At 39.0% G+C, this 24,867-nt stretch overlaps 1 protein-coding gene and 1 pseudogene across 1 annotated transcript in view; one reads left to right on the top strand and one right to left on the bottom strand.

Annotated features, from left to right (window-relative positions):
• Window positions 1-431: 431 nt before the first annotated feature.
• Window positions 432-24,867, bottom strand: part of tmem104 (transmembrane protein 104) — a 42,776-nt gene continuing 18,340 nt past the window's right edge. The window contains exons 9-10 of the mRNA XM_028455135.1: window positions 15,549-15,642; window positions 432-1,232 (exon numbers count right to left, since the gene is read on the bottom strand). Coding sequence (XP_028310936.1) covers window positions 469-1,232; window positions 15,549-15,642 — 858 coding nt within the window. The 3' untranslated portion in view covers window positions 432-468. The remainder of the gene's footprint in view (window positions 1,233-15,548; window positions 15,643-24,867) is intronic.
• LOC114469108 (uncharacterized) lies at window positions 14,953-15,070 on the top strand (annotated as a pseudogene).

Raw genomic sequence — 24,867 nt, 5'->3', positions numbered from 1 at the left:
TGGATCTTTAAAAGCCTCCTCCACGACACACGGATCAATGTGACGCATCGACTCCAGGCTGGAGGAGAATCATCACCTGACCACTGCGATGTAAAATACGTGTGAAAAAGACTGATGTCGTGCACAGAGAGGACAAAAAACACACAAAATGACAAAAACAACTAAAATAAAAGAAGATAGAAAATGACAACATTAAAGTCTAAAGTCTGAATGAGCTTTTATTGTGAAATGATTGCATTTAATAAATTCTCTTTCATGCATTATATTCACACACAAAACTGACATTTGGTCCCTTTTTAACATTTCATTAAAGTCCTGACAAAGGCACACACTGTCCCCACATAGTCTCCTCCCCATCCCTTCACTGTCCCCTCCCCGTTCCTTCACTAGTCCCCACACAGGCCCCTCCCCATCCCTTCACTAGTCCCCACACAGGCCCCTCCCTGTCCCGTGTCCTCTTTGGTGGCGTTACTTCTTCACGTCGGTCAGGATAATGTTCGCTGTGACGAACATCAGACACGATGCCGCCCACAGCAGAACGAACCAGACCCAGAAGGCGTGCCTGAAGGGCGATCGGTGCTTGTTGACAGCGTCCCTGCCCATCACGGGCTCTAGGTGGCGCCGGGCGTAGAAAACCAACAACGCAGGGACAATGTACTGGATCCCGGTGCCGGCGTACGCCCCGGTGATCCCCACCAGAATCTCCAGGTTGTTGGTGCAGAACGCCACCACGATGGGAGGCACCAACGTGATGAGCGGGAAGGCCACGCGGTCCACCACCCACGGGTAGGTGCCGCCGTCGCGGTGGAACAGCGTCTTCCAGTTATTCCTCAGCGTAACGGCGATGATGGGGAAGTTGGTGCTGATGGTGAAGACGGGGAAAAGGCCCAGGAAGTAGCGCAGCACCTGCACGTCCAGCACGTGGCAGTTGTCGGTGAAGTTGAGCGTGTACATGTCGTACAACCGCGCGCTGTCGAAGCAGAAGATGGCGGTGAGCGAGAGCAACACGTAGAAGCCCAGGATCAGCACGTAGTCGGCCAGCACCAGCGCGCCCACACGCTTCTTATCGGAGATGGGCGTGAGCAGCGAGGGCAGTGAGTGCTGACACATGAAAGAGTACACGCACACGCCAAACAGGTTGGGGACGCCCGACAGGGAGGCCACGGGGGGCCGACCCTCACCAGAGCCTTTACCAATCCGGATCAGAGCCAAGATGATCATCATGGTGAACGCTGCAGACATAGAAGAAGAAAGGAAAAAATGAAGATGACGAATAAGAAGAAAAACGAAAGTAAACAAAGAAAGAGAAAAAGAAGGTGACGAAAAAGAAAAACAGAGAAAGAAGACAAAGAAGAAAAAAGTGTCAGGGCAAAATTGTTAGTTATGTTTATTAACATATTTACTCATAGACCTTATTCTTTTTAAGGCTTTAAGTTGAGACTTTTCATTTCTGCTGTCTCATGTTTTCTGCTCTCTTCTCGAGGTCAGCTTCCCAAAACACATCTTATCCCTCAGACACAGAGGCATGACACACTCACATGCCTACACACACTCACATAGTCACACATACACATCCAACACACATCCATTCATACACACAAACACCATACACGCACACACCTCCAACACTCACGACAATCAGGAGATACCAGAGAACTGGTTGTTTTGACCTAAAGAAGAAACTGTCTCTTTTCACCCTCTTCTATCACCTCCACCCTGTCCTCTTTATCTCCTGGGGGGAGGAGGGAGGGGGACTGAGGGGGAATATACGTGATGCCACTCTGTCATCGGACGTCCGCCCGAGGCGGTCACTAATTTTGTCCATCTTTGTACTCCTTTTTATTTAGTTTTATAATAAACCTTTTTTATAAAATCATCAATGCCTCGCCTGGACTCCATCATTCAACCAGAGCAATAAATCATGTCTCCAAATGAGGTCAACCGCAAATTTGCCGTGACAAAAGAAAGAAGAAAGAGAAAAAGAGAAAAAAAAGAAATCAAAGAAAGGGAAGAAAAAAAGAAAGAAAAAGAAAACGGAGAAAGAGAAGAAGAAAAAGAAGACAACGAAGAAAAAGATGACGAAGAAGAAGAAAAAGAGAAAGAAATGAAAGGAAGAAAAAAGGAGAAAAAAGAAAGAAAAGAGAAGAAAAAGATGAAGAACAAGAAAATGAAGAAGAAGAAGATCTTCATTCAGTGTTTAAATTAACCTGAAACACTTTGTTACACAATAAACACACTTTAGTTTACAAACTGGCATTCATGTAAACATGTTACTACATTTGTGCGTAGAATCAGTCACAAGATAAAATGATTACTAGTCAAACTGCAACACCAGCCGCTCTTCAGCAGCATCATCTTGAGTTTAGGTTTTCATTCCTAAAGATGCTAAAAAATTATCACATTCTAACATTTTGGTTTTGCCCTTGAACGTGTTTCAGAATGAACCAAAAGGTGGAGTTTGACAGGTGAGAAAACACATTAAAAATGCTAACTTTAACATACATTATTATTAAAAAAGTTACAAGCTAATATAAAGTATAGAGCTGCACACATTCAGTTCATTGGTATGTAAATAGTATAGAGCGTAATAATGAGATTCAAACACATGCAGGCAGAACGTCACGGAGCTGCTTTCATCTCTAATGGGGTTTAAAGGAGACACACACCTCCATCATCATCATCATCATCAGCTGTGACTCCAGGATTTAGTCACAGCCGGCCGTGAAACCAGAATGAAGCCTCAACATTTCTCGCAGCCAGGCTTTAAAAACTTTTTACATTAGAAAACTGCGAGTGCACGAGTCACGTGACTTCAAAGCTCGTCCAGGACTCCTTTCCTTTGAACGGTAAGAAGTTCTCCCTCTACGCCGATGATACGTTGGTGTTCACTTCTGTTTGCCTGACTTCAACACTTCACTACAACATTAAGGACTTTAATAATATGTTTGAAAAGAGTTTACACATTTCAGTTTCATCACCTTTAACTTTTTAGATACTTAACTGTCTATTAAAACTACTGAAATCATACCAAACATGCTAAATACCATTAATAGTCAACTTCTGTCAATAATTTTGTAATTATATTAGTGGTGGGACTTCAGTTAAAAAATATAAAATTAATCAGAGACTTTGTAATAAATTTGTCTCAATTAAAGGCATTACAATAATTTACAAGAGAAGCATTTTTCCAATTTAAATACATTTTGGTATATTACTGAATCAATGAAAACAACAAATGAGTGTAAATAACTGAATAATGTTTATTATTTCAATCACAGTGCTAACATAATGTGCAATAAGAATAAAGAAAATTATGACTGCATTATTCACAAAGCACTAACTTAAATTTAACTAAGCTATATTCCGGATTTTTAGTAAACTTTCTAAAACAAACATGTGTTTGTGTATTAATTAAAATAAAAAAAGCACTTAGTACAGAACTGTACAGAAAAGTGGAAACTGAACACTGCAAAATAGTTAGTTGCTCTGTTTATTTCATGCCACAGATATTGTGATGAAGCTGATGAATTTAGATTGAAAAACGTTCTTTACATAGCAGTTCATAAGTTGGGTCAGACCAGGGGTTGTCAACCTTGGGGTCAGGTCCCCATTAGGGGTTGCAAAACACTGGGAGGGGGTCGCCAGATGCTTTAAAAATAACTAAGAATATTTGTTTAACAATTCGAGCCCATTTCTGCTTATTTTTACCAATTTTCTGCAACTACACCAAACTTTTCCACCTAATGTCACATAGGCTGAGCCATTATTGTCACCAAATTTCATGACATTTTTGCCAATTTAACCACATTCACAACTTGTCATGCCCATTATTTGCCAGTTTAAACCTTTGTCCGTGCTAGCTGCTACATGTTTAGCATTGAGCTGCTAGCTGAGGCTAGAAGAGCTCCGGTGATTCACAAACTCTTTCTTGCATAATTTGCATACAACTAGTCTTATGTTTTCCATCCGGTCTGTGCATCAGCATTATGAGTATACTGGGAACTCGTGGAATGAGAAACGTTCAAGCTGTTTTGAGTGCAAAAAAAAAAAGAAAAAGCAATTAACTGTGTTGTTTTGTTTTGTGTGTTGTTTTTCTGTAATTAATAAATCGCAATTGACGCGATAAAGTCCCAGCCCTAATTTATATGCTTCAGATAAAATCACGAGAGATCATGTCTTGTGAAATGTGTCGTGTCTGTTTGCTACACGTGTAGAATATCATGGATATGGATATTAGTCCACGTCATACAGATATTTCAATTCCATTTTGGACAAAATTCTGTACAGTTTCACAATAGTAAATTTCACATTTCCAGTGATCACTACAACGGCCAGCGCTTAAAGTTGTCCTCAGTCCGTCACATGAAACCGTTTCCTGTGCGTGGTGTTACACTCTCCAGCTCTAAGTGATCATGTGATATAAAGGAAGCCGCTTCTATCCTGATGTTAGAGAGTCTTTCATTTGTTCGTTGCTTTGAAGGAAATGATGATGTGACAAAACTGACAGCTTGCAAGTCCACGCTCGCAGCTTCTCGCCTCGCACACGCTGAGTGTCTGTGTGTCGATGCATCGCTGGCCTTCGTCCAATAGCCTCTGCTGCTCCGCCAACATTCTGACCTCACGCTCCTAATACGGAGAAGAGCCGCTCGACATGGACAGCGCAGCACATTCTCAAGGACGGACGTGGTTTATCTGCAGATACAATAAAGTCATCGGGGGAACTGAGGTTTTCCTTTACCAAGGAGGTTTCCACTGCTTCTGAACTGATAACAGCATTAAAAACACATCCAACTGGAATAATCCCAGAAAACCAGGAACAGGAACTACTGCTGTAATCACCAACGAAGAAGAAAGGGAAGTGCAAACTGAAATGATGGAGCTCCTCACTGGCACACGCAAACATGACCGCATTTCCCCGTCCTGTCTTCAAGTTACTTTTAGAATAGATTTTAAGAGTTTAATGTTTGTTTTTAAAGCTCTTAATGGTTTAGCCCCCCAGTATGGGACGCAACTTGACTCAATGTCTATGTACCCGGCAGGACATTAAGATCCTCTGGACAGATGTTACTCGTCACCTCCAAAACCAGATATAAGACCAAAGGTGACCGAGCTGCACCTCAGCTTTGGAACAACTTGCCCGGACATATCCGCTCTGCAAGATCAATCAAGGACTTTAAATCGGCTTTAAAAACACACCTCTTCTCATTGGCTTTTAATCAGAGTTAAATGAACATGGGAAATCTTAATTTTATTGTGTTTCTGCATTTCGTATTGTTCTTAAAGCTGCAGTATGTAGGCTTTTTATGGCGCAATATGTTCAAAAAATCCAAAATCATCTTTAAGCAAATTGCAATACAAAGTGCTCTGAGTGGACAGTGATTCTATTCTCCTTCTCCTGACACTCTAAATTAAGTTTAGAAAACCAGAAACTTGACGCTGGACCTTCAGCCAATCAAAGATATTTCTACAAACATGTGTGCTCCGTGTTTTGGCTGCTTGACTGAAGTCAGGCACCAAATGCAATGGAGTTCCTGCAGAAGTCTCCATAGGCACAACAGTTACAAGGCAAATCAAGCGGTAAAAGGCAGACAGAGGTTGAGAAGCAACAGTTTGAAGTCACAAAGATACTCGGGAGCAACGGAATGCTTTGCGTCCTCGCGGATCCTTGTGACTGTGCAGGGTCTGCCGCACGTACTGGTGTCAGAGGGAGAGTTAGAACAGATGGGATAAATCATATGTAAACCTAAGAGAAGCTGATTCAAGGTGAATTCATTTTACAGCCTCTGCTCCTTTTCAGTTTTGAAACGGAGCAGAGGGAGGATTATACATACTGCAGCTTTAACCATTGTAATCTGTACAGCATTTCATGTAAGAGCAGAAGAAACAGAGCGAAAGAAACAGAAAGAGCAGCCTGTGATTGATAATAGTGGCACCGCGGCGACCTTGTGAGGTGAGCGTCCACTTTAAAGTCCTCCGAGGGCAGGGGCGCATACTGCGTGTCATCTCCGCGCTGACAAACACAGGCAGCATTTAATCCGAGGACTGTTAAAGCACCGGACACTCAGCGAGGGAAACGTTAGAGTGGAAGACGGTAGACGAGGAGAGGTGATCCATCTCCTGTTCGACGGACGAAAGTCGCGTGGGAAAACGCCTTCTCGGACACTTGAACATGAGCGATTGGTGAGCTGAGGGTAATCTGCCCCGTGAGGTCACCAATTAAAACATCACAGCTGCTCGGGTTAAAGAGTCGAGTCTCTAAATCAGGAGCTGAAACAAAATTGACGTGACACACAGGATTGGCTCTTAGAGCGGCTCAAATCACAGCAACTGTAGAAAGAAATGACGTTGCAACATTACCGTCGTGATTGTGAAAGCAAGAAAAGAAGATGAGAACGGCAACAAACGTGGTTTCTGAATCTGAGAAACGTCTCATCAACGTCACACCTCCCATGCACTTCGGTTTCAAAAAATTCTGAAATTTCTATCAATTGTTCTTTAATTATTCAATAGGCACACTGTAATTTTTTTGTTTAATCGGATGAATGCTTTTTGAGATATATATAATTTAGTGAGGCGTCGATTTTCGTGCGTCCTTATTTTTCTTCCATTTTCAGCTTCCAATATATCAGGAAATACATCACATAGGAAACGGAATATTGGTCCAGTAATACAACTCCACCTACTCTCTCAGAATATACAAAAATAATTAGTCACATATCTGCATTGGTTCTTGGGTGACAGTCTCTGTCAAATTTACTATTTTCCTTGGTCCATAACTGCATGTGTGAATGTAAGAAAAAATCAGATTTGTGTTTTAAATTTTAGTATAACGGTTACTCTTTCTTGAGATACAAGACAATTTTTCTTCATGTGATGTCTACATTTTTATTTTGGACCCCAAGGTTGGGTTATTTCACCACTCAAGAATATTGAAAACCCTTTACATAAGGCTATTATAGCTTGCCTTGTCTTATGATTATTTGTTGTTTATTAGTTTTTCGCAAGTAACGTACAAAATATAAATTGTAGAAAATGTAGAACATGAGAAATTTGTTCATAATTAATAATATGTTTTGAAAATATTTTTTTTTCTGATGCAATGGTTTTCATATTTTTTACGCTTTCTTGTTTATTAGTTTTTCACCAGTAACAACTGGTAAAAATTTCAGAACTTTTTGAGATCAAAGTGTGTGGGCCATTTGAAACTTGTCCAGGTTTTCCCTCCACTTAGCATGTTACAGCGTTGCCTGAGCATGCAGGTCAAAGGATAAAGGGGTGGGGCTATGTCATCAGGTGACTTATCTGCTCAAATTGAAAAGTTTGGGACTGAAGTCTGCTGCATTCAGAGTGAATATGATCCAATGTTGATATTTTGCAGCTTTTTCCTTGTTTCCTCCTTAAACTCACTAGAATCACTTAGCGGCTGTGTAAACACCCGGTGGATAATTTCTATGATTGATTCCTCAGCAGGGTTTTGTGATTTCTGACTCTGGTAAACCTTTTATCACTTTAAACCAATCAGAGTGCTGCTGCCGCTCCCTAATGGGACGACTAGGTTCATAACCAGTCTGCTGATCGTAGCATCGGCACACACGGCACAGAGCGGCACGGCGGGGGGGCCGGCTGCGTGGATCGGAGGCGTGAGACGATCATCTAACAGCTTCATTAAACGCTCGTCTCTGTCCTCGACGCAGCAGGAGCACCAACGTTAGAAACTAAACAGCAGCACACGTGGACGAGCGTGATGGGAAACATCCACAGCAAAGATTGCGAATGAAAGATCAACCCAGGACGAGATTTTAGAGCTCGAGTATGGAATCAGATTTGTTCTAAAAAAGAAACAAACAAAAATTTGTGAATTGTAAACAAAAAAATAAGACTTTGCCAAAAAAGTCATCTCATTCTTTTACGACTGCGTCCGTTAAACGGAATGGGAGTGAGCCTATGCTTTTAGCTGGGATTCCATTACAGATTTTTGCAAAATAAAAGCGATATTGCTAAATGTTGACAAAGTATAATTGCGCTTTGAACATGTTTCCGTTGAAGGTTGTTTTGGTACCTCATAACTCCCGTGAAATCTCATCCCGTGAGACTTCGCCACAGGAAGATGGACGCTCCAAACCTCCTTATAACTCTCCGTGTTCCTTTGTTGATTTGCGTCTAATGTGGGACTAATAATTTTTAAGTTTAATGCTAAGAACTGTCCCATTCTCCTCTTCTGTCTACATGTACTGCATCATGTTTTCTCAGAGAGAAGTGGTCATGTGACCAGATACATCATGTTCTGATGTGTATTTGCAGAAAAGATGTTTCCATAGCACTTTTGGGACACATTTCAATATGGAAACATTGGAAATTCCTCCTCATGATAGCATAAAAACTTTTATTTCCATTACCAGTTGTTATTGAACTCAGTGGTAAAGTGGGTCGTCCAATAATCAAAGGGTTGGGGATTCGAATCCCGCTCTATCCAAGTCATTGCCGTTGTTTATTATGCGCAATATGCTGTTTTTAAGCCTTCAATCAGATTCTGCTCTGAGCTCTCCCAACCCCACCAGACCCGCCGGCGGGGGCAGCTCCAGCCTCCGTGACTCTTACAGGTCTTAATGTTTTAAAGATGTATCAAATCACACATTCTATACCTCTCCATAATCGTAAGAAACTCAGCTAAAACTGTAGCCAACCTACATTCTGAACAAAAGACAACAGCACACACACCAGGCCATATGTTCAAAGAGGGAAAAGTCAATAACTCTGCAAACTCAGCCTCTTTCCACTGCGGTGAGTCACAAAATAGTCGAGAAAACTGTCCAATGAGGCGCATAGCGCTCTTGAGTAAAATAGCCGGTCCCCAGTTTGGCAAAGTTGTGGCAAAGTGGGCTTTCGCCTGAACTTTTTTTCAAAAATATGTGTATCTTTGACCTATTGTTTATTATTATCCTCAAACTTGCTGCAGTTGACGTCCATACATTAGTTCAATTATTTCTGCTTTTACAGCACTCAATAATGAGAATTGGCTTCACATTTGATGCAAATCTCTAGTTTTTTTGGGCGGATTACAGATTTCTGTATTTAAAAAATGATTTACTGTCAGTATCATATATTTCTAAAATTTCACATCTGTAACCACTAAGGGTCCTACTTCAATCTGAACTAAAATTAGCCATGTAGGTCATGTACAAGCTTGGAAAAACATTATTTGTTATGGGTATGTGCTTTTAGGCGTAAAGTGGCTGGGGCTTAACAGATTAAGGAGACTAAGTAACGCCATAGTTATTCATCTTCTGTTGGTTTAATGCTGTGGTTGGGTTAATACTCCCGCTCAATGTCCCTCAAACACTAACTAGCAAATGAGGAAGTAGTCCGAATAAATTCCACCCACGCGAGACATTTGTCTCAAGAATCACAAGCAAAAAAAAAAGGACACACTAACAAAAAAGAAACCTGTTTGGAGTCGGGAGGACCAGACCTATCCACTGATACCAGGCACGATCCGATCCCAGCTCTCAATGTGTCAGAAACAGGCAGCTGAAGTCTAGTCCTCCCTATGACATCACAATACGGAAAAAAACGGAAAATTTGCCCTTTGGCAACCTTGTCATAATGTGGCCCCAAGCAAAATTAATTGGGAAACCTTGCATTTTTAATTTCATTAATAAATTTGCTGTAAGAATTTCTTTATTTTATTCACGCTTTTATGATAATTTGTTATTAACTGAATGTTGGATGCGTCGTTTCGAGCACAGGATCCATGCACTATTACACACACATACACACACTGATTAACGGTGTGTGTGTGTGTGTATCTGATTGTGGTCCTTTGTATCACTTAGAGGAGCCCTGTAGTGCTCTGTGTACACACCATGTAAACATGTAGGACCCTCATACATCATCGCCCCCCGATGGGTGCAATAACTCATACTGATGACCAGAGGACGGGTTAAAGACATGCAAACTGTGGGACGCACGAACTAATGAGGAAACAACAGGACGAGAGAAAAGAGAGGCTGAGGAGGAAAAGAAAAAAAAAAGACAAAAAAGAAAAAGGGTTGCCCTCCAAAGTGACTTCCCAACACATTTCTGGTGTTTTCACTGAAAACTGCAGCAGGTGGTATCACTGGGAACACCGGGAACAAATTAAACAAAAATGGAGTCAAGCCAATCATTATACTCTTGTCTGGAGAAAAAAAAAACACAAGAAATCACAGTAAAAAATTAAGTAAAAACACTTCTATGCATCCGTCTACAGCAGTGGTTCTCAACCTTTTCAGCCTGCAACCCGCAAAATAAAGGTTCCAGAGACCGGGGACCCCCATTGAAGGTGGTTGAACAAAGACATGAACATTGAAGAACAGTCATATGGTTGAAAAAATAGTTGAAAAGGTGGTGAAAGGGGATTTTAAAAAAAACAAATCAGAAATTAGTTAAAAGCTGCAAGTTGCACGGAAAAAGAGGTAAAAAGGGTTCAAAGTGTTAATATTGGCTTGAGTTGCAGAAAAAGTAGGAACAATTAGTTGAAACTGGAAAAAAATAGGCAAGACAAATAATGAATGTGGTTAAATTAGTTAAAAGTGACAATAATGAGTCAACATATGTCACATTAATTTTTAATGAATTAATTGATAAATCCCTCAGTAAAATAAGTATTTGGTCACCTACAAACAAGCAAGATTTCTGTCTCTCACAGACCTGTAACTTCTTCTTTAAGAGGCTCCTCTGTCCTCCACTTGTTACCTGTATTAATGGAACCTGTTTGAACTGGTTATCAGTATAAAACACACCTGTCCACAACCTCAAACAGTCACACTCCAAACTCCACTATGGCCAAGACCAGAGAGCTGTCAAAGGACACCAGAAACTAAATGGTAGACCTGCACCAGGCTGGGAAGACTGAATCTGCAATAGGTAAGCAGCTTGGTGTGAAGAAATCAACTGTGGGAGCAATTATTAGAAAATGGAAGACATACAAGACCACTGATAAACTCTCTCCATCTGGGGCTCCACGCAAGATCTCACCCCGTGGGGTCAAAATGATCACAAGAACGGTGAGCAAAAATCCCAGAACCACACGGGGGGGCCTAGTGAATGACCTGCAGAGAGCTGGGACCAATCAGTAACCATCAGTAACACACTACGTCACCAGGGACTCAAATCCTGCAGTACCAGACGTGTCGCCCTGCTTAAGCCACTACATGTCCAGGCCCGTCTGAGGTTTGCTAGAGAGCATTTGGATGATCCAGAAGACGATTGGGCGAATGTCATATGAAACCAAAATAAAACTTTTTGATAAAAACTCAACTCGTCATGTTTGGAGAAGAAAGAATGCTGAGTTGAAAGTCAGTGTTGCCCAGCGACAGCCCCAAAACATCACTGCTCTAGAGGAGATCTGCATGGAGGAATGGACCAAAATACCAGTAACAGTGTGTGAAAACCTTGTGAAGACTTTTGACCTCTGTCATTGCCAACAAAGAAAACATTACAAAGTATTGAGATTAACTTTTCTCATTGACCAAATACTTATTGTCCACCATAATTTGCAAAAAAATTCCTTAAAAATACTACAATGCGATTTTCTGGATTTTTTCCCTCATTTTGTCTCTCATAGTTGAAGTATACCTATGATGAAAATTACAGGCCCCACTGTAAGTGCTGTAAATGTCTTGAAAGTGGAAAAAATGTGCAGAAAAGGCATTGAAATTTGAGTGGCAGTAATGGGAGAAACGTAGCAAAAATGCATTAAAAAAAAAAAAGCAAAAAACATGGCAAGAAAAAGTGATGAAAATGAGGTAAATATGGAAAGTTTGGAGTAGTTGCAGAAAAAGGGTAAAAATAATAATAAATAAAAATTGGCACCAAACATTTGTTTACAGAAGAAACAAAGTTTCGAGCGGCAAATTAAACCTTTTACCTCTTTTTCAAAGTAAACTGATTTATTGATGTCTGAGGCCGACACCGTGTCTTTATCTGATATTAATGATTGTTTCCATCAGTTTTAAATACATATTATGCTTTAATCCTATATATATGCTTACAAAATAATAATATTTCACTAACGCACTCGGTAATGTCCATGTCAATTTACAGGTTTAGAGTTAACGGTGAATGAAAGTGGATTTTATTAAATGGAATTCATGGAATCTGTTAATCATGCTTCTCTAAATCAGGTAAAAACCCAATAATTATCATGCAGGTATGATTTCATCTCTATGTTCCTGGGTTTGTGTGAGGAAGCGATGGTTCTGATGGTTTGTGTACGTACTGAAGACTGAACGACTGCAGTCAGGATCCGAGCTGCTGACCTCTGATTGAACACCAGCCAACAACAGCAACAAGGGCTCGCCGTACAGTGAGGTGGCAGCATGGGAGGGCAGAGGGCGGGGCCTGGACACAAGCAGCCAGCTGCTACCCTCCACACGTGAGGTGAGCAACGGTCAGACAATAATCACAGTCTGCCACCCACAGCTTTAACACCACACACCTCAGACCGACTACAGTTCATTGTAATTAAAAAAAATCTGTAGCTGTTGTAATTGTAATTAAATTGTAATTGAGTTTAGATAATTGACAATGTAATTGTAATGCCATGAAAGTTCAATGAAAATTGTCAATTATAATTTAACACAAAACTGGGAAACCATATAACAGTTCTATGTACAGTTCTACACATATGTACTAGTTAACAATTATTAAAATATGTTTCATATCATGTTTCCCCACATTTTATCATTAAAAAAAATTGATATTGGTATAGTGACACAAAAAAGGCTCAGACGCCCACACTAAAAATATTAAAACCTATATTTTCACTGATTAGGAAGCCTAACAACATAGATAAGAAATAAATTAGATGATATATATTTGTTTTTAGTGTATTTTACAACTGATTTAGGACCCGTTAGTATGAGAGATGCTAACAGAAAGCTAACACAAGAGGACTTTGATGAGGTTATTTATTTCAGGCTCAGTAATTGTGATTAATTGTAATTGAACTTTACTAATTGAGAACGTAATTGTATTTAACTTTCTGAGGATAAAAAAAAATATTGTAATTTTATTGTAATTGGAAAAATGCTGGTAATTGTAATCGTAGCTGAGTTGTAATTGAACATGGGAAATTGAAAACGTAATTGTAACTGAAATATGTAATTGACCCCAACCCTGCCCTGGACATATCTATGTTTCAGAAGAAGGAAAAGAAGGAAGGAAATGACAAAATGTGTTTGACAATTAATTCATCTTTGGGTTTCAGGAAAATATAAAAACAAAAAGCTGCTGCAAAGGAGAATCAGAGAGGAGAGAGAGATATTCAGCCAGTCGGAGGTGACCGTGTGTGTGTGTGTGTGTGTGTGTGTGCGTGATGTGTCGCCCTCTGAGTGACGGTCCAATCAGGCTGAGGACGGCCTGTCAGGCCTGTCAGGCTGAGGAATGAGAGAAGATGGGATTCAGAGAGTCGGACCGTGATGGACGGAGCGGGGCAGCCATCACGGCGATAAAATGGAAATATGTGAGAAGCAGGATGAAGAAAAGGAGGAAGAGGAGGAGAGAACGCCGTAAACAAAGCTGATCTAGGAACCTGCAGGTGGATCAGTTCGAGGTTTAACTAAAACTAGCTGAGGGTTCATCATTAAACCACATTCCATGTTATTTCACAAATGAAATGAAATTAATTATTATCAGACACAGAGACGAGCTACATTGGTCTCATGGAAAGGATTTTCAATATCATTGAGTGGTGAAATAACACAAAGTTGGAGTCCAAAATAAAAATAAAGACGCATAAAGAAAAATTGTTATTAATTCCAAGAAAGAGTAACATTTATACTATAAATTCAAACACAGATCAGATTTTTTCTTACATTCCCACATGCAGTTATGGGTAAGAAGAAAAAAAAAAAAAGTAAAGTATTTTTTCAAATTTCCAGAGACTGTCACCAGGGTTGGGGTCAATTATAATTGTAATCACATAATTGCTAATTAATTACAAGTGTGGCTTAACTAAAATTGTGATTCTAAAAATCTGTTGCTGTCGTAATGGTAATGAAATTGTAATTGAGTTTAGATAATGACTTTGTAATTGTAATTACCATGAAAATTCGAAAAAAAAGGAAGAATATAGTGAGTGACACAAAAAAGGTTCAGACGCCCACACCAAAAATATTAAAATCTATATATTCATTGATTAAGAAGCCTAACAAGGTAACCAATAGTTAGGAACTGATTTAGGATCTATTATCATGAGAGATGCCAACAGAAAGCTAAGTGGTGGCCTAGTGGTTAAGGATGCTGGGCTTGTAATCGGAGGGTTGCCGGTTCAAGCCTCACCTGGGCCGTCACTGTGGGATGTTGAGCAAGTCCCTTAACCCCGAACTGCTCCCCAGGCGCCGCAAAAATGGCTGCCCACTGCTCCTCAGGGATGGGTTAAATGCAGAGGACGAATTCCATTAATGTACTAACATTACATGGCCAATTAAAGGCGAAAGCCCCGATTTAATCTTTAATCTTTAATCTAACACAAGAGGACTTTGATGAGGTTATTTATTTCAGGCTCAGTAATTGTGATCAATTTTAATTGAACTTTAGTAATTTAGAACGTAATTGTAATGGGCTTTCTGAGGATAACAAATAATCGTAATTTAATTGTAATTGGACAAAAATGCTGGTCACTGTAATCGTAATTGAGTTATAATTGAACAAGTGAAAAATGTAAGTGATCCCAACCCTGACTGTCACCCAAGAACCAAAGCATATATGTGACTAATCATTAGTGATGTGAGGTGAGACATATGCAAAATTGTTTACTGAAGGCCCAAACATGTTCCAGACCCAAACCCCAACAAGCTTTTTTCAAGTTTTGAGGGTCTGGCATGTCAACCAGATAGGATCTATAGTAGATCTTTTTATATATTCTGAGAGAATAGGTGGAGCTGTATTATTATATCATATTTACCTTTCCTATGTGGCCATACCAGCCTGTCATTGCCCGATCCCGTTAGATCTCGGAGGCTAAGCAGGTTTGGGCCTGGTTAGTAGTTGGATGGGAGACCACTGAGAATTCCAGGTGCCACAGTGGGGTGGCAGTCGCTGCAGTGGTATCTGTCATTGTGTCCTTGGGCAAGGCACCTACATTGCCTAGTATGAACGTAGTGTGTGAGTGAGTGTTGGTGGTGGTCGGAGGGTCCGATGGCGCACTATGGCAGCCTCGCTTCCGTCAGTATGCCCCAGGGCAGCTGTGGCTACAACAGTAGTTTGCCACCACTAAGTGTGGAGTGAAAGAATAATGCCTAAATTCTGTAAAGTGTCTTTGAGTGTCTATGATAAAGCGCTATATAAAATTGATGCATTATTATTATGTGATGGAGTTGAAATATTGGAAAGTGAAAATGGAAGAAAAAAAAAGTGTGAAAATCAACACATAACCCCTTCACTAAATTGTCTATATCTCAAAAATAATTTATCTGATTAAACTATAAATTTACAGTATAATAATTAAGTAAAAATTTCAGAATTTTTTGAAGTCAACAAATCAATAATCAAACGTTTCCTCTTACCAATCCAACGCATGAGCGAGGTGAGAATCTGAAGATATTTGGTCTTCTGGGCGTTGAAGAAAGTGAAAGGTCCCAGCAGCAGGGTGAAGATGCTCTGTGGAAAAAAACACCAACAAAGGGCTTTAGCCACAGCTTTAGCAGAAACATAGCAGCCTGTAAAACTAGTCCAGATCAGTGTAGAACTAGTTCTAAACTATTGTAAAAAAAAAAAACCAGTCCAAACACTGATCTAAAGCTGATTCAGAACCCTTTCTCAATGCTTGTCCAAAACAAAACCAAATGTGCTGTAAATGGGAAGGTATTGCTGTGAACCTGTTTGATTCCTGCACTAAACATTGGTTAAATAATAGTCTGAGACTAGTCCAAGTTAGTCCAAAACAAGTTCTAAACAAATCTAGAAGCAGTCCAAAGCTTTCAGTCAAAACTGCATTTTCTTGACTCTAATTTTGCTTTAGCGTCTGTTAGCGACACAGTTCGCTAGAGCACCGGACGGCTTAAGGTCGAGCTAAAGGTCGAGCCAAAGCACATCAAAACTTCCTAATCCTCCACAATCCTCAGCCATCCACTGGGTTTTCTATCCAAAGCCCTCGTGTAATATTTATTCCCCGTAGAGTTTGGAGATCTCAGAGGAAAGTGGGAAAAAGCAAAGACAGCCGGCTGGTTTCCAGGGTTCTGTGGGAAGAATGGACAACTTTGACAATCACCTTCTTCCTTTTTGTAAATGGGATTTATAATTAGAAAGTTTACATCGTAAACAGAGGACATTTTGGACTGGGATTAAACAAAACACATAGTGCTTTTATTTTGAAGGGGGATTACTTATCAAGTAATTAACTCTGCAGACAAGACAATTAGAACTTAATTTATCCAAAGCGCATTGGTTGGGACCCCAAAAACACAAATAGACAAGATAGAGAGAAATAACTGACAAATACACAAAAAAAACGTACTAAATGACATCAAGAACACACACGTGTCAAAATAAATACACAAAATGAGAGAAAAAATACTAAATGACATTAAAAAGACACAAAACAACAAAATAACAGGAAAATATACAAAAATGAGAAGACAAGAGAAATGCAGAGTACACCAAATGACAAAAAAACCACAAATGACAACAGAAACACACAAAATTAGAGAAACATGTCCTAAATGAGACCACAAAGACACGAACAACAAAAATACACAAATAAAATAAAAGAATGCTGAAAATGACACCAAAAACACACAAAAAGAAGAAAATTACATAAAATGGGAAAATACACAAAATGAAACAAAAACCACAAACAACAACAACAACACAAATACACAAAACAACAACAAAAATACATGAAAGTAACATGAAAATAAACACACAAACAACAATAATACACAAATAGGAGAATACTCGAAATCACCAAAAATACATAAATTACATAAAATGAGACAAAAACAGAGATGACGAGAAAAATCTACAAAATGAGGAAAATTTGCCAAATAAAGTAGAAAAACATAAAACGACAACACAAATACACAAAAGTAACATTAAATTATACAAAACAACAACAAAAACACACAAATGAGATCAGAAACACACAAAATGAGAGAAAAATGTACTAAGAGATACCAAAAACAGACAAAACAACAAAAAAATTACATAAAATGGGAGAAAGATTCACGAAAACATAGCAAGAACAAACAACAAAAATGAGAAAATACACAAAATGAAAAGAAAACACACAAACGCTGTCATGAGTGTTAATAATGTGGCCATTCTCTGGTCTACATTATTGACTGTTTATGGTCCACACACACTTCCTTTGTTGACCTGTGGGGGCAGCAACGTGCCTTTGCTGCTTATAGTCTACTCAAACAACAACAAGAACAATAACAAGAGCTTTTATTTTGAAGGAGGCTCTGTGCACAGAGTGGATATTAATTGGTCTTTGTAAAGTTTGATGGAGGTGCACAAGAACAAGCAGCTGGACACGCAGCAGGAGAGCAGAGACGACTCTGACGGACATCTGGACAATCGGCAGGAGAACCAGGTTTAATTCTGCTGAGTAATGCCCACATTGACGAGTCAGCACATTATTAAACCAGCAGCTGTGCTGTTGGCCAACGCTCAACCAACGGTTCACACAACGAGTGAAATATTTGGTTTGAATTGTCCGACCAGTGCAAAGGAGATCACGGAGCTCATGCTACGCTAACCCTAACGCTATAATCTCCACTGGGCTGTATTTGGTCAATTGTGGAGTGTTTTCCAATCACATTCATAGCTGTGACAGCGAGCTGACTGACAGTTGCAGCACAAGTAAAGTGAAGCAAAACAAACACTAAACTTTAAAAACAGCTGAAGCTCATCTGGAGACAGAAAGCAGTGAATAGAGGAAGGCGGGGCTTAAAGTCTGAGGAAACAGGAAAATATCCACCTTGAGCATGTTTACAACAGGCAATGCAGCTAAGATTTCCTGTGTTGTATATTTTTGCTTTCTTTTTATGCATTTCTTGTCATTTAATCTGTTTTAGAGTAATTATTGTATTTTGTTGGCCTATTGTGTATTATGTATTATGTATGAGACTCATTTCATGTATTCTTACTGTGATTTTGTGTGTTCTAAGGAGTTATTTAGTGTATTTTGGTTTTCCTTTTGTATTTTCCCGTGATTTAGTGTGTTTTTGGATTAATTTTGTGTGTTTTTGTTTGTCCCATGTGTATTTCTGTGATTTTGTGTGTTTTGGAGTAATTTTGTGTATTATTCTTTGATTTTGTGTTTATTAGGCCTTGTTTTGTATTTTTGTTGTCCCTGTGTGTATTCTTCTCTCATTTAATTGTTGTTTAACTATGCTGTGTATTTCTCTGTTATTTAGTGTATTTTTGTTGTCCCATAGAGTATTCATCTGTGATTTTGTGTATTTTGGAGTCATTTTGTGAGTTTTTTTAGTCCTTTTTGTGTATTTTTGTTGTCCCTATGTGTATTCTGTTATTTAATGTGTTTTTTGATAACATTTTGTGTATTTCTCCATCATTTAAAGTGTTTTTGGAATAATTTAGAATATTTATGCTGTCTAGTGCATTTTTCTGTTATGTTATTATTTTGTCCAATATTTTTTGGGACTAATTTCATGTATTCCTTTTGTCATTTTGTGTGTTCTTAAGAGTCCTTTAATGTCGTTTTGTTGTCCTATTGTGTATTTTTCTGTCATTTTGTGGGTTTTTTGGAGTCATTTTGTGAATTTTTGAAAGACCTCTGTGTAATTTGCTGTCATTTTGGACTGAATCATAAAATAATCTAGTCGCTAGAGCGGACATGGGCTCACATTTACTGGTTCAATAAACAGGGAGTGAGGCCCAAGACCAAGACAGGCTGACTTGATAATAATGTATCATGTTTTTCTGCAGTCAGTGTCTTCTCCTCGTCCTTCTCTCTCTGCTCTGTTTCAGGTGTCGTGAAGCTGATGATGTCAGTTCCTGATCTGTGGTTCACGGCTCAACTAGTCTGTGACACTCTGATGTTCTATCTCTCTATCCTGTTCTGTTGGTCCTTCTGTCCACTAACTCCAACCAGTCGACGCAGATGGCTGCCACCTCTGAACCTGGTTCTAATGGAGATTTCTTCCTGTTAAAAGGAAGTTGTTTCTTCCCACTGTCACTAAATGATGTTCATGTGAATCTTGTTGGTTTTTTCTTATCAATTTTATATTTTGATAAGCGCATTGAGATGACTGTTGTATATTGCACCATACAAATAAAGTTGAATTGAATTGAATTTTGTGTGTTTTGAAGTCATTTTGTGTATAATTTTATTAGTTTATTAGGCCTTTTTTGTTTTTTGTTCCTATGTGAATGTTTTTTGTTACTTAATTGACTAATTTTGTGTAATTTTTTTGTCATTTTGTGTGTTTTGATATCAGTTTGTCTATCTTTCTGTCATTTTGTGTATTTTTGCTGTCCCGTGAATATTTTTCTGTGATTTTGAGTAATTTTGTGTATTTTTCTGTAATTTTGTTAGTTCTTTTAATCATTTTGTGTATTTTTGTTGTCCTAATGTGTATTCTTCCATCATTTTTGTGTGTATTTTTGTATGATCTTTGTGTGTTTTTGGAGTCATATTGTGTATTTTTGTTGTCCCATTGAGTATTTTTCTGTGATTTGAAGTAATTTTGTGTATTTTTCTATGATTATGGGAGGGTTTTTTTTTTTTTTGTAATTTTGTGTATTCTTTCGTCATTGTAAGATGTCATTTTGTATATTTTTCTGTCATTTTGAGCATATTTGTGGTCCATTTTGTATTTTTTGGTCAATTAATGTGTTTTGGACTCATTGAGTATATTTGCTGTCCCCATTGTGTAATTTTCTGTGCTTTGGAGTAATTTTGTATTTTCCTGTCATTTTATGTGTTTTTTGGGATGTCATCAGACCGAGGGCCACATGTGGCCCACATGTGACACACACCCTATACTACACCATGGCCACTTAAAAGCCCGTCCGCTCCGTTGTGGTTTGTTGAGCGCCGAGTCTGACAGGCGGGAATAATGTTTGTGTTCCGTTCCTTTCTCCCTCCTCCTGCTGCTGTCCATCATAGGCTGCGACTCGTCTCAATTATTCCAGAGCAGTCAGACACAAACGGGGCTTAGATACGCTGAGTGATCTCCATCATTCCAAACAGGCAGCATTGATTAGCAAAGCAGGCTCCAACTGTCAATCAGCCTCACACTGGGCCACCAACTAAGATGGAAACGGTTTGTATGCAAATCCGACGCCGATCCGCTCTCACCATTTAACTAATGATCAGTAGCCGCCCGGTCATGTTCGGTGACACCACAGATGTCCTCAGTTCAGCCCACACCACCAGGGAGTGACCAGTTAGCCTTTTATTCCCCAAATGATGGGTGGGATTGGGAACAGGATTAAAGATCAAACGGGAACAAAACAATCAGCGACGACATTCTGGAAACAGCAGAACCATCAGACGTTCCCCGGTGGATCCATGTGGTGGTCCAGTCTGGACTGGACAATCCAGTCAACAATAAACACACAAAGAGGGATTATCCCTCCCAACGCCCACAGTTGGAATCTGATAATCTTTAAACACAAAAACACTTCAAAGAGGGAGTGACGCAACTAAACCATAATCATCATTTTAGTGCAGAATTCTGACTCCAAGTTATAATCTATTCACAATATCATTTAGTTTGTATCTTTTTATTTACAGTATTGGTACGTTCAGCCTTTAAATCCAAAAGTTTAGGAGGTCAAACATATAAAACTCCCATAAAACATGATGATAAACGTCAAACCAAACAAAAGACACAAGTTATTACAGTCCTTTGTTACAGACCTATAATGCATAGATCAGCATACATCCTTCGCTACAGACATAAAAATGATATATGTTCTTGTTCTTTGTCAACGATATATAAAGTATAGATCTGGTCTTATTCTTTGTTACAGACATATAAAGAATAGATTCACATTTTGATGTCATCAAAATAAATTAGAACTGGTCCACAACAATAAATTGGTTAGCTTAGCACGTAGCAACCACTCCCACATGTTTCCGTTAGCTTATTTGTCAATATCGGCTGTTAAGTTAGCAGAAATAGCTCTAAATGTTTATACAAGACCGCCCATTTTTGTCTTTACGAGAGTTTGTGATTAATTTTGTGTATATTTTGTATTTTTATCTAATCTACTTATTTACTCGGCTAAATAAAGGTTTGATAATCAAATAAATGGGAATTAATGACTACTGCCAAGACGACATTCAGCGCTAATGCTAAGTTAGCATTAATCAAACTGCAGACAAGTTTTAGGTATTTGTTCCCACGTGTGCTTCGTTTCGATCTGCAGTGACTCTACAGATGTGCAACATCATTTAAAGCTTCGTCACGCTGAATGAAGCTACGCACGTGATTTAAGTCACTCACGTGCATCATTTAGCCTTAATGAGAGGCCTGAGGTAAAGCAGTCACAGAAGCTTGTGAGTTTGACAGAAACTGAGACATCACTCCTGTTCTCCCGTGTTAAAGACCTTCCTTTTCATCAGCGCTCACGGGAATAATCAGCAGAAAGAAACGACTTCGGTATTGCACAGGCTGAAGGTGCAGATTGCTCACTGCCAAAGTTAGCAAAGAAAAGAGAATACACAGATTCCACAGCGATTCGTCAGCTTAATGACTCATAAAGGGAGAAAGTGCAGAGAGGAAGGATTCCCGGGACATTCCATCGCTCAGCACAGCCGAGTGGAATAGGAATGAGTCAGAAACAGGCCACAGAACAGCCAGAAGATACGAGCCAACACTGAGGACGCAAACAACATGGCTCAAGTTCCACTGGTTCCCTTCAGGGATCATCCATTCATCACCAACGAGGAACTACATTAAGAACAACAACTGAAGCCTTCAGACGGTGAGACCAGAACCAGAACCAGAACCAGATGGACCAGGAGAGTCCACAAACAAACATCTACACAGATACTAATGGAACCAGGACTGAGGTGGTTTAGTTCTTCACATTTTCATTCACTAAGTTCTGGTTGGTTGGCTATGTTTAAGACGGTCAGTTTATTTGGATTAGTTAGCTGGTTTTTGTCTTTCTGTATGTTGGTTATATTTCAGTTGGTTGGTTGGTTGATTGGTCGGTTTTCATTAACTGCTATGGTTTGTTTAGTGGCTTGCTTATGGATGGTTGGTTATATTTTAGATGGTTGGTTGGTTATTTTGGTTTATTCTATTTGATTGGTTATTTTGGATAGTTGTTTGGTTGGTTGGTTGGTTATATTTAGTTATTTGGTTGGGTAGTTGATTGGTTATATTTGGTTGGTTGGATGGTTATATTTAGGATGGTTGTTATATTTGGTTGATTGTATTTTTAATGGTTGTTATATTTTGTTGGTTATATTTAGTTGGTTGGTTATATTTGGTTAAGGATGGTTGTTATATTTGGTTGGTTATATTTATGATGGTTGGTTGTATTTATTTGGTTGGTTGGTTGGTTATATTTAGGATAGCTGATGGTATTTGGTTGGTTGACTGGCTTGTTTTAGTTATTTGCCATGTTTTGTTCACTCGCTTATTTTAGAGGACTTGTTGGTGTGTTTAGTTACTATGGGCACTAACTTCTGGTTACTGTCAGGATACTACAGCTTCAGTCGTTCTGTCTGTGATGAAGCAACAAATGAGCACATGTGACTAACACTATCTAATCTGTGTGTGTTTGTGCGTGCGTGTGTGCACAAAGCGACTATGACAGAGTGCTGATCTCCAGCAGCAAGTTGGTCTCCATCCATCTCCGTCTGCCTGGAGACGCCTCTCTCAACCCTCTGGGTCTGCAGGTCAACACTCAGCTTCATCAATTCAGACGCACAATGAACAGCTTGCGGCAACACACGCCATGACACACATACACCATAAGTGTTATAAGTGAAGGGGCATGTGTGGAATCCCAAGCTAAACATGAACCATCCTGAAACTGGTTAGTTGGTTATCAACCAGGGGTGGACTGGCCATTTGGCATACCAGGCATCGTCCCGAAGTAGGTCAGTCCCGTCCACTAAATTTTTTTTTTTTTTTTTTAATCAGCGAATGGAGGCAGACATGGTAACAGATGGCCAAAAATGGTCCAAAAGTGGCAAAAAAGAGTGTAAAGTGACTAAAATGGGCCAAAAGCAGTCAAGGATGGCCAAAAAATGGGCAAATAAAGAAAAACCAGGTGGTATGTAAAGTAATGGAAAAGGGTTGCTTAACTTAGCAAAATGTGGTAATAATTCAAAAAGGCAAAATGTGGCAAACACTAGTGAAAAAGGGCAAAGGTGAAACAAAAAGAGGCAAAATGTAGGGTAAAAGAGGAACAAGTGGTATTTATTGGGCAAAAGTTAGTTTTATTTTGGATGAGAAGTGGCCAAAAAAATTAAAGAAAGGACAAAAATTGGATAAAAGTGTAAAAAAGAACTTGCAAAAATGGACACAAAATAAGAAAAAATTGGTATTTATTTGCAAAAGGAGCAAAAGTCTGAAAATACTCAAAAATTAGACCAAGAAAATAGGTAAAAAATGGTTACTGAGGAAATAATTAATACAATTAAGACCACATAAAAAGCCTTATGTTGAGAATCACTGACTTAATAACGACTTCTACATGGTGTCCACTAATAATGTCGTAAAATAATCTGGATAAAAAATGCCAGGGCTAAAATTTTGTCCCAGTCCACTCCTGTTATCAACTGAGTGAGAGCAAACTGATCAACCAGAACATTAGGATCTTCCTGGTGGGAAAAGGGGCGGAGCTATTTTTTTTAGGTCAGGTTAAAATTGTCCAATAAAAAGGAGAAATGTTGTTATTAAAGCAATAATTATCAAGCTTCATTAATCATGTCAGATTAAATGACGCCTTTTATTTGTTAAAAAGGGATAAAAACAAAGTGAAACATGGCCATTATCAGACCTCATTACAGAACAAGACGAGGCCTGCTGTGCACGTACCATCTGTCAACACACAAGTCCAAACATTGGATGTTTTCATCAGCGATAGTGCAGCAGGTCACTGGATATTATACAGGCAGAGGCTCGATGGGAGGCCCTCATTTAAATATCCAATCAATTCAAAGGGACAACAAGCTGCACGAGGGGACGCCAAACGAGCTGAAGGTCAAACCCAAGGACAAACAACAGACACGTGGACCAACAGCTGATCGAACGTCACATCAGCTGATTTTCTACTCCGAGTCCAAGGAAGAGACAAAACAGTAGAATGACGATGCACTAAGTATTATATAACACGTGTGTACAAAGGCATCTTCACATTTGTAGGGCCTCTGACTTTCTGTTGGAAATGCATCTTGCGCTACGTAATCACATGGCTGTGCAGGATTTCACTAAAAATGAAAGTAAATGTATGCCTGACTTGCATATTTGTGAAGCAAACTGACATCATCGGCATGTACAAAAAAAAAAAAAAAAAAAAAAAAAAGTGAATGTAACCATGTCGGGAATAAACTGAATAAATAAATAAAATAAAAATAATACCCCATATAAATATAAAACAATTAGAATATTTATCACCAGAAAAAGGGTTATTGAATGTCTAGAACAGTTGTTGTCAAATGGGGGGGTCGCACCCCCTATGGGGGGACGTAACAGCATTACTAAACCTTGAGCATGAGGAACAAAAAAAATAATAATATTTGCACTTTATTAATAAAAGGCTTCTATTCCAAATTAAGTGATTTTAAATGTTACTTTATCTTTATGAGATTTTGAAGAATAGTGCCTTTTTTTAAATCACACTTTTTTTTTTTTACCTTTTATTTATGTATTTATTTTTTTAAATGTC

The sequence above is a fragment of the Gouania willdenowi genome, chromosome 8 (assembly GCF_900634775.1).
Source record: "Gouania willdenowi chromosome 8, fGouWil2.1, whole genome shotgun sequence".
NCBI classification, from domain to species: domain Eukaryota; kingdom Metazoa; phylum Chordata; class Actinopteri; order Blenniiformes; family Gobiesocidae; genus Gouania; species Gouania willdenowi.
Note: the sequence above shows the minus strand (reverse complement) of the source record. Positions and strands in the feature narration are given on the sequence as shown.